The following is a 10,672-nucleotide window of genomic DNA, read 5'->3' as shown; positions in this document are numbered from 1 at the left end:
TTTTGAAACTGATTTCAAACCAGGTCGTTCTACAGTAGAAATCGGAGCTATATCTGTAAGCTCGTTATGTTTATGAACAATACATCAAACGTTAGAGTAATAGGCAGAGTTCGTGTTCTTGATTTTTATTAACTTTTTAATCTTGTCATCTGCGTCTTTCTTTACTTCAAAAGCCGGAGCCAATCTTAGCTCCATTTCTTAGATTGGAAACGTTTCCTGATACGCCAAGAATATTTTTTTTAAGACGCTCATTTAAAAGCGCAAGACCACTTAGAACAACACCAGGTTTTACTACCATGTCTAGAAGTGACAGCTTACAGAGGTGGGAACACGGGCTGAAAGTGACTCTCAGCACAAACGCATTAATGTGTCATGGGGGTGGTGCATAAGGAGTATCCGCCCTGTCCCTAAACTGATCGAGTGAAGGGTTTCTGGCTGACAACGGCTCTCCTGTGATGGAAAAAGCTACAACTTGTTAGTACAGTTCCAGTAAACAGCACGCTGGCCTCACATGCTAATTAGCTGTGGCCCAGCTCGCCTGGGCTGTGCGGCGGAACTCTAATCAGAGATGATTGTCATCAGGTATCACAGATGCCTCTCTCGTGGCTCAGCCAGGCAGGTGCCGATCAGCGTAGAGAAGGAAGCTCTAGACACTGTGCAGAGCCCTGGGTCTCGGGGTGCCTCAGCTGCTGGTTGCAGGCAGCTCGTCAGTCCTGCCTGTGGAAAGGAAGAAAGAGGGTTAGGCAAGAGGGGATCCTACCTGTCGAGTATTCCGGGCAGTGGTGCAATCAGTTTGAAGGGAGAGGTTTCAAAATGAAAACCTGTAACTGAGGCTACTTGGGGGGCGTGGGGGCTTTCCTTTTCCTCACCTGGAGTTCTTGAGGGTGACAGATGTCCGTTCTTCCAATTCGTTACACATGTTTGAACTGGATGTCTGAGAGGGTAAAGGAACAGGCCTAAAGATTTACAAGCTGTAATCAAGGATGTGGTAAGGAAAATAAAGCTGCCTACCAAGAAGTGTGACTGAGCCCTAAAGTGGGAACCTGATAACCCTGTAATCTTCAACCCCTTCCCTGCCAGCTGCACCCTCACTTCACCCCATCAACTTGAAGTCCTCCTCCACTCCCTGCCTGCCACTCGCGCGCGCGCACACACACACACACACCCCTTTCAAACCCTCCCTATCTCCAACTCCCCCTGGCCTACTCCTCAACTCACACGCCAGCATCTTGTCCTCAGAAACAGAATTCCTCTCACTGAGGTTACTGGAAGGCTTCTGCTCTGTGAGGAACTTGGCTTTCCTCTCAAAATCACCGTTGTCATCATCGTCATTGTCATTGCTGTCGCAGTCGCCGTCGTTGCATAGCCACCGTCATAGCAGCCGTTGTCGTCGTCGTCATCATCATCATCACAATCACCACCACCACCATCACCATCACCATCTCCCAGCCCCCGCTGTGTGAGAATGCTCACTTCCATCCACAGGTCCACCGTCCTTCTGCTTCCCCAGTTGTTCTGTCCTGTACTCTGAGTCCTCCACTTTTGTGTTGTCAGGAACAATGAAGCCTCAAAGGACTCCCTTGTTAATTGTGCCTAGTCCTCAGCCTCTGCATACTATGCAACCCCAACCTACACCATAGCTCCGTCCACCAAGCCCACCTTAACAGGTCTCCAGAGCTTACCCGTGAGCTCCGTGTTTACTTAACCTTTTCATAAAACATTCATGGGCAAGATCTACCTAACTTTCTCCAGTCTATGAACCCCGCCCCACCCTGTGCCCCAGCCTCTCTAACTTAAGATGCTTCCTGTCCATACGCTGCTCCTGTGATTGCCACCAGGGACTTTACTTTCCTCATCAAATCAGAAACTAGAAACTGTCCTTCTCCTTATCCCCCAACCACTGCTCTGGCTTTGTCTCTTCCACGTGTCTCTCCATCACTGCCTTCCTGAAGGTTTTCTTCTCTGAGCTAATTCTTCTCTCAGAATCGCCCTTCCTATTTTAGTCAGACAGCTCTCTCCACAGCACGCTAACCATGATGTTCTTCTTTTCAAAGTTTGCAGAAAGGAGCTGGCTGAGATGTTACGAGCCTATAATCCCAGCATTCCAGAGGCTGAGGCAGGAGGCTTGCCTGAACTACACAGCAATTTCCGCCAGATTAGGCTACATAATAAGAATCTGTTGCAAACAAAACTAAGCAAAAGATATCACCAGATCCTAGGGAAGGTCCAGCTTATGCAGCTCTCTGGTACTGGGTGCCAGCCTCCTTCCCTGGACCTGCCTGGAGCCTCGTCCACTGCACCACTAGTCCCAGCTTCTCCATATCACCCCCACACCTTATCACACATGAGTCTGTACACACACATAGAATGTTCTTCCTTGTTTTTCCAGACTCAGATCGAGCTCCCCTTTTCTAGGACAACATTCCTGACATTTTAAACAGGAAGAAAGAAAAGCTACTTCCTGTGTGCTCCCAGAATCACATTTAAAATTTTTTTTTTATGTCTGTGTGTTTTGCCTGCAGCTATGTCTGCATACTAGGTGCATTCCGGGTACTTTTGGGAACTAGAAGACAGTGCCAGATCCCCTGGAAATGGAATTCCAGATGGTCATGAGCCATTATGTAGGTGATGGGAATTGTGCCCTGGTCCTCTGGAAGAGCAGTCAGTGTGCTCTTAATGGCTGAGCCTTACTCCAGCCCCCAACCCGGCATCATTTTATATTTCTGTAGTAGATCCAATTATAGAGCCATGAATGTGAACATATCTGTCTATAATGTTCATCTTTGCAACTTCTCATTTGGCTGAGTGTGTTGTATGCCATAGACCTGAAAGTCCCTCTCATGTAAATTAATAAACAAATTCAGGGATGAATAGTTGAGTAGAAACCATTGAACAAAGTCGGGTAGGAAGATTAACATGAGAGATTTTTTTTAGTTTTCATAAGCTTAGACCCTAGGTCAGGACTGAGGTAGAAAATGGCAATAATAATAATAATAATAATAATAATAATAATCCCCTTTAGCAAGGACTTAGTTTGGGCCAGGGGCACTATGTTAAATTTACAAGAATTGTCCCATATAAATCTTATAGTTTCATATGTCTTACACATGGAAGGAAGAAAAAGGGCTCGAGGACCAGCATAGAAGCCTAAGGATCCCTGTTGTACATCAGAGCCACGTTAACTTCATAGTGCCTTTTTAGATCAAAGTAGACTTGGGGAGGAGAATGATGACCCTACCACTTTATGGTGAAGATCAAATTAAGGTGTTCTCCAAACCTTGATTAGGTTGTCACCTTGGATAACTATGGTGCCCGACTCTGCTGGGATGTTTGCTTCTTCATACTCCTCAGCCGCTGGGCTGCAGGCACGAGCGAGTGGAGGCCTGCACTCACAGGGAGGTTGAGTTTGTGATGGCATCTAGACTGCTGGAGCAGAGGGAATTCTTGCCTGAGAAGTTCGGGGGGGGGGGGATGTGGCCAGAAAACTTGGTTTGCAAATAAACATTTTCACAACCCACTTATTTGTGAATGTGATGTTTTCCACCAAACGAGTTGAGCAATTGCACCTCGGGTCATTGTGGTTCTGAGTAGCAGCCGTAGCAACACACAATAAAGAGTGTGTACTGGAGTCAGTGAGGATGTGGGAGTTGGTTGAATTAAAACTTCTGAATGCTTGTAAATAATATTGAAGGCTGTTTTCCAGCATTTAATTAGGTGAAATATAAGGGTCTTTTATTTTTAAAACTTTTTTTTTTGGAATAAGGAGGAAATACAGTGGAAAATACATGTCTCCGGCTTCAGCACTGAAAACATAAAGGTCTGGTCTGTCTCCCCCTCCCTCCACCTTGCCCAGGGTGTTGACTAAATGTTTCAGGCTCTTGTTTGAAATTTACATGGTCAATTTTCTGGAATTACAAAGAATACAAAATTACCTAGCAAGGTGACAGACACTGACTGGCTTTAATTTGACCCATCTTGCTGGGCTCATCAAGAACGAGGCTCTTAGGCCTACATTCTTACAACCAAAATGAGGGCCAAGGTAGACCACTAAAGGCTGCTTTTAATATATTTATTTTAAAGGCTCTTGATTTGAATGTGGGTTCGCAAGTTTAGTGAAAGTGTAATCTGTTATTTTTACAAGGGAGCTGGTTTTTAAAAAAAAATTGTAGCACGGGTTAGAAGAACAAAAGCATGAGAGTTGTGAGACCAGGTAAAGTTCAGTGGCAGATCATCTGTCCTGTGTGAGTGATGACAATGGCTTCCTGCGTTTAATCTTCAGGTGGGGAGAGCAAGAACAAGAAAGAAGATAATAATAGAAAAACAATCTACATTATCAAGCGCTGCTTCATGTGACAGAATATCACACGATCACAATGTCCATCTGTTAACCTTGTAATCTGGAAACTACTTTCCCATGGGTAGACAGACAGACAGTGTATGCAGATATATACATGTATGTGCGATATATAAGCATATATTCATATATATAGTCACATTTGGGTTATAGATCATACATATAAGGTTGACAGATAAGTGCTATTCCAACCTGATAAAAAGATAACTCAAATTCAGCAAGATGAAATGAATTTTTTATGAGTTACATAGGTTCCCTTAAGCCACAAGGCACTAAGCACACACTCGGCATGTGCTCCTTACATAACAGGTTAGACGAGCAGTCAAATTTAAGACTGTCCCCAAGCTTCATTTCTGGTCCCAACGCCTGATTTAATAAAAGCAAATCAGCCTTGACTATTAGCTAAGTAAATGAAAGTGTTAATTAAGCTCAGCTCCCTGGCCGGGCATAAAAGCCTATAAATCTCAGACATACCTGAGGAATGTGGGCAGGCAACTGTGAATGTGTGTTCAAGGGTGGAGTCACAGTCGTCTGTTTGCCTGGTGCTCAGGCTGGCCACTGTAAGACGGTAAAACTCTCATGTTAAAAGGAGAAAGGAGAACGAACAGAAGGGAATAAAACCTGAAAGAAGGCATACAGGAAAAGGGACAAGGTTCTCTTCGCTAATTGGCTGCTACACTGGAGGTAAGTGTTAAAGAGGGCGGGGTTTGAAGAGTTGCCAAATTGTTCTCCTGGTTTTAGCCATTAGATGACTCTGTGTGTGTGTGTGTGTGTGTGTGTGTGTGTGTGTGTGTGTGTGTGTGTGTGACCATACTATTCATAGATAGAATACAATGTTTAGTCCATTGTTCTATAATGTCCATGTGTACACATACAAGCACACTCAAACTTAGCTTTGCATTTAACACTGAAGGCTTTAGTAAGGAGACAACTGAAAGGAATAGAGGAAATACTGCAGAGGAGGAGAGTCCTGCAACTTCAAATAATTGGGATAACGAAAGCTCAAAAATACAGAGTCTTGATAGACTTGGAAAGTGTAAGGGGGTGACACTGTTGTTGAAATCAGATTTAAAATATTCACTGAAATGTAAATGTTCTCAAAGGAAAGGACTTTCTAAAGAATAATTTAAAAAAAAAAACTCAGAACAAGAAACAAAAGAGCCCAACTTCTAAAGATGCTGGCCACATCATGATCTGCTTCCAACAGAGAAATCCACCTTAAGAAAGGTCCAGAGAGCGCAGTAGAAACTACGTACAGTAGGAGGAAGTTGGGAGTGTGGGTGTCAGGCTGTCAGTAGTCTGACAGCTATGGTAACTACCCTCTAATCCAGCCAGCTCCAGCCATGCTCTCAGCTGACACCACCAGGGCTGACTGACAGCTGAGAAGCAGGCACTTTTTACAGGCTCAAGTGACATCCAGTCTATTAAGGCTGACAAGCACAAAGCAGAGATTTGCCCTGAATGGTTTGGTACTGAAGCCTAGTAAAGGGGTTATTTGAAAGGTCTTAGAGAAAGTGTCAGACTCCAGCTCAGATGATAACAATATTGTAATGATGGTCCCGGACAATGAAGGGTGATGATGGCCCCTCCAGGCTGGTAAGACTGTAGGCAGTGGAGAAAGGCAACAAGAAGAGTGCCAGGGCTGACTCTCTAAGGCCAGTGTGCAAGCAAGCAAGCATTCAAGGAATTTCTGTCTGCTCCTTTGGGCTCTGGGGTGTTGCATACAGCTGCATATTAACTGCATAGTTTGCATAAGGGCTGGAAGGACAGATAGAAAACTGGGTATTAGCTAGGTGCCCCTATAAGAAATATTCACTTTTTTTCTCCTTTATATTTCAGTCCATTACAAGGCACTGCAAATATTGGTCCACCAGGAAATAATTTCCAAGCTAAGTGAGTAAGTGACTACATCTATAGGGTGGCTGCTGTGGTCACCCCACTCCTGACAGCACCGGCTTCCAACAACACCCAAACTTACTTAGTAATTTTTTTCCATAACAAAAGCAAAAATGCCTTTCCAAAGTGTCTTTGTGTCTTTCTGTGCAATAGGAAAAGACAATTAGCACAGTCTCGTTTGATTAAAAGAAAACATCTTCTGGTGTCATTATATACTGCCATGTGGGTTCAGCCTGCTTTTAAGTATGTGTTTATTTCTTGCCCATTAATTCACATTAATTCCAAATAGGAGCTTACGTAAGTTTTGGGAATATAGAGCTGACCAAGTGCCTATGTATGCACTGATTAGAATCCAGGGCCTGAGGCTGACGTTCTGCTGCCAGCACGCCAACTACTTTTACAGCATCCTGCATATACACTGGCAGAGCTTCACTTCTCCCTCCCCAGTGCCACAGGAACCCTACTCCTCCCTTACCTGCTTCTCTGGCCCCTCTCTGCTGTCTATGGCTCTAAGCTCCCCATCATTCAGCAACAGAACATGAGTCCCCAGCATAGCTTCCTCTCTCAGCATTGTGTCCCATCTATTCTGAATGGCCACTCTGACGTTCAAATCTAACCCACCTAGTGGGACCCATAGCTTTAAAATTTAAAATGAAAAAAAAAGTCAACTCTCTTTTGGAATTTCAACTTTACTCTTCTCAAAATCCTCTTCAAACAGAAACTCTCTAGAGTTTCCCCATATAGAGCTTCTTTGACACACAAAGGAAGCTGAACTCTGAATGTGCACAGGTAACCATAATCCTTAATATTTGAGAAAAATATAAAAACCAAGAACTGGTAGCAATTAGCTAAAATTTGTTCTTAGAAATTTAGTATCTTTTATATTTCTGCTAGTAAAAATGGCTTCAGAATATCCCTGGAGACAAAAAGGACTAAGATAACTATACATTTCAAATATTGGGAAAAAAACTATTTCTATAATGTTGGGATCACAGATCCAAAACTGTATCACCACCATAGAAATACAGTGAAAAACAAAACCAAAACTCCATCAGTGCTGAGCATCCAACAGCAATGCTGCCCACCATCAAAAGGGAAACAGTCAAGAAAAACAACAAATCTACCCATTAAAACACCTAGCAGCTATTCCAGAAAGAACAAAGGTGGAGCTCTGAATGCTTAAAGGCACTGTACCAAAACAACAAATAAAACAAAATAATAACAACAAAAACTGAGGGAAAATTAAAAGTGTATAAACTGAAGCAAGAACAAAAAGAACACTTGGGAAATATATAGGGAGAGTTAAATAAATTAATGTGCTGGGGCTGGAGAGATGGCTCAATAGTTAGAAGCACTTGTAGTTCTTTCAGAGGACCTGGGTTCAATTCCCTGCACTCAGATAGATGGCTGCTCAAAACCATCTGTAACTTGTCTCAGGGGATCTGACTTCTTCTCCTGACCTCCTCAAGCACTTCGCACATCCCATGCACTGGCACACATGCAGACAAAATAGCCATACACATAAAAGAAAAGTACATAAAAGTTTGAAGAAATGTGTTAAATTACTTAAAAGAGCCCCAAAGCATTGAGGAGTGCAGAGAGGAGCTCCTCTCTTTCCTAGCACTGCCAGAGGAGACAAAACCTCATTGATGTTAAAAATGATCTAGGAGTTGTAAACATTCAGTTTCACGAGGCCTTGGAGTGGGGTCAAGAAGAGTCAAAATAACCAAACTCTTGACAAACACCAAATATGGAAAACATCTTGTTCATGATCACCAGAGCAGAGAAACAAGTGAATCACGGGCCACTGAGAAATAACAGAAGCGAAGCATTTTATCTGGACAGCACAGATAAAGAACAGGCCCCTGGAGGCTATTTACTTTGAGAGTCAAAGCAAACTCCTTTTGTCTTTTTTTTAATGGAAAAATGATGAGGAACAAGAAGGAAAGAAAGATGAAGAGGAGACGAGGAAAGGGAAGAGTGGATTCTCTAAGATAGGAATGACATGCAAAAGGAAGAAAACAAAATAAGAATGGGCATAGTGAAAATAAAAATATCAGTACCCAAATTAAATCCCCTTTTTAGGGCACTAGTAAAACAGGCTGCAGGGCATTAAACCACTGGTGTAAGAGACAAGCTTGAAAAACTCAAACCTCTCTGTCTCAGTAGGACATTGATCATCTTTTTTCTCCTCTTATTCTCTATTAGTATCCCAAACAGCAGTAACAGATAAGTATTTGCAATTGCATAAGACATATGATTGTCACGATAGTGACCATGTGCAGAGACAAAGCTCCAGACAAAACACTACGCAGTCATAGGTAACGAAGATACAAGTGCTAGACCTGAAGTCGAGAAGACTGGAGAGCTTACATCTCTGGTGAACAGGAATTGACTCACTGCAAACACTCCTGGACTGAGGATAGAATGGCAAACCATAAAAGAATGATCAAACCAGAGAGTAAGAGGAAACAGAACTGTGGACCTCAAGACCCAGAGAACCACAGTAGCAGGAACGTATGTTAATGAGCAGTAGAGATGGGAAGGCAGAGGCAACCGGTGGTGAGGTGAAGAAAAAACACACTCAGAATACAAGACACATCAAGACCAGCAAACTAGTTAAGAGAAAGAACATCACAATTTCCCATTTCCATCTTAATGGTAGCTATAAAAATGTACAGCTCATAACCATGGCAAAAACCCATTAGTTCCACAGCCATTGGCCTTAGGCTCTTCAAAGCACCACTCCTACAGCATAGTCAAACTTGACATTTCTGGTGGTCCTGGAAGACCACATTTGCAAGACCAACTTTGTTTGACTTGACTCACAATCTACCTACTATCCAATTTTTCCCTGTTAAATGATTACTGAAATAGTGATAGGCAATCTATTTATTCATAAATGCTTAAGGAGCTAACCAAACAATAGGTCAACCAAAAGTTAAAAGGAAAAATACTGGAGTATCAAATATTGGTAAGAATTTTTAATGTTCCCATACACTTCTTGGAATCTGAAACCCTCATATAGGGCCATGCTACCCTGTCTTCCCTTGAGGGTTTATATAAACCACTGGTAAAAATTAAGTCGATTGGAAACTTGCTCAGAAATACAGAGCTCCTTGGCAAACACCAAGGGACTTTCTGTTTTAGGAGTTAAGAAAATCTGTTCAGTAATAGCTGACCACTGTGTTAACCAGACAGAGATTTCGATGACCACTTCTCAAGTAACATTGATTTTATAGAAGTAATTCAGACTCTAAACTGCATGGCTTAAATATGTTAAACAAACTAATAGATACATGATTTAAAAAGCTAAAGGAAAATATGAGAACAAAGGTCTCACCAGATACAGAATAAGGTCTCACCAGATACAGAATACTGATCAACACATACACACATACACACACAGTGTAGAATGCATGAAGCCAATAAAATACCGAAAAAAAAAACACACTAACTGAAATTTAAAACTCACCAGAAAGGTTTAAGATCAGTTGCCAATGAAAAGAAGAATCAGTAGATTTAAAATCAACTTAGTAAAGAACTATTCATTCTGAAAAAAAAATAGAGAAATTAAGAAAGATGAGCACAGTCTCAGAGATCTGTGAGACAACATCAAGCACTGAAACATACGCAATAAGGAGAGTTTCCAAACAGGAGGAAAAAGAGGGTAGAAAGACTATCTGAGGGGCTGGAGATGTGGCTCAGCAGGTAACTATTTGCTGTCAAACCTAATAACAATCCTGAGTCCAATCCTGGGACCAACATGGTGCAAAGAGGGAATCAACTCAAGGTGTCTGACCACACACAAACTTCAGTGTGCACTCACAAATCGGGGAGGGGGGATAGTTTTAGATGCACGAGGAACTAATGGCAAAATTCCAAATGTTATGAATTACGTCAATCTGCGTATCTAAGAAGTCCAGTGAGCTCCAAGTAAGATAGAATGAAGTAATTCAAACTTTAATTCATCAATACATTTGTCAAAAAGAAGAAACAAAGCAGCAAGAGAAAGCATAAAGAGCTCAGGTGCCATGGGTTATTACTGTAACTCACGATTAATTGCTTATGGAAAAAATCTAAAAGATGATGGGAGGGGGCAGAAGCAACACTGAAGAAAAATGCTGTTGATCAAGAATTCACGACCACTAAGACATTCTTAAAAATAAGGGCCAAGTACTACGGGGAGGAAAAATGAACACAGTAGATGTACCTGGACATGGTAGCATACACCATAGTCCAAGCCATCTGGGAAACAAGCATCAAGTACATCACAGGTTGGTTCTTTGAAACAGTCAAAACTGACAAGTCACTATCTAGACTGATGAAGAAAACAGAGGGGACACAAGTCAACAAGGCAGAATTAAAGGAGAAACTGTTACTATCAATGCCAGAGATACAAACTGCAACACAATGAACAAC

The 10,672-nt window shown here is 42.2% G+C and overlaps 1 protein-coding gene and 1 long non-coding RNA gene across 4 annotated transcripts in view; one reads left to right on the top strand and one right to left on the bottom strand.

Moving 5' to 3' along the window:
• Positions 1 to 270: 270 nt before the first annotated feature.
• Positions 271 to 1,585, bottom strand: LOC134478830 (uncharacterized). Its single transcript, XM_087654929.1, has 3 exons — positions 1,219 to 1,585; positions 870 to 934; positions 271 to 717 (listed from the first exon to the last, which is right to left on the bottom strand). Exons 1-3 carry the CDS (start codon positions 1,477 to 1,479, stop codon positions 708 to 710), a joined length of 336 nt encoding a protein of 111 aa, XP_087511055.1. The 5' UTR covers positions 1,480 to 1,585; the 3' UTR covers positions 271 to 707.
• A 3,081-nt stretch (positions 1,586 to 4,666) lies between these two features.
• The window catches only part of LOC147995527 (uncharacterized), a 28,739-nt gene continuing 22,733 nt past the window's right edge, over positions 4,667 to 10,672 (top strand). The window contains exons 1-2 of one of the 3 annotated variants that reach the window (XR_015683591.1): positions 4,667 to 5,038; positions 6,194 to 6,247. This is a non-coding gene — a long non-coding RNA (uncharacterized LOC147995527). Of the gene's footprint in view, positions 5,039 to 6,193; positions 6,256 to 10,672 lie in introns of all 3 variants that reach the window. The other 2 variants (XR_015683593.1, XR_015683592.1) reach the window with 2 other exon arrangements.

Source organism: Rattus norvegicus, chromosome 3 (assembly GCF_021556685.1).
Source record: "Rattus norvegicus strain SHRSP/BbbUtx chromosome 3, alternate assembly SHRSP_T2T, whole genome shotgun sequence".
NCBI classification, from domain to species: domain Eukaryota; kingdom Metazoa; phylum Chordata; class Mammalia; order Rodentia; family Muridae; genus Rattus; species Rattus norvegicus.
This window is presented reverse-complemented; position numbering and strand designations above follow the sequence as displayed.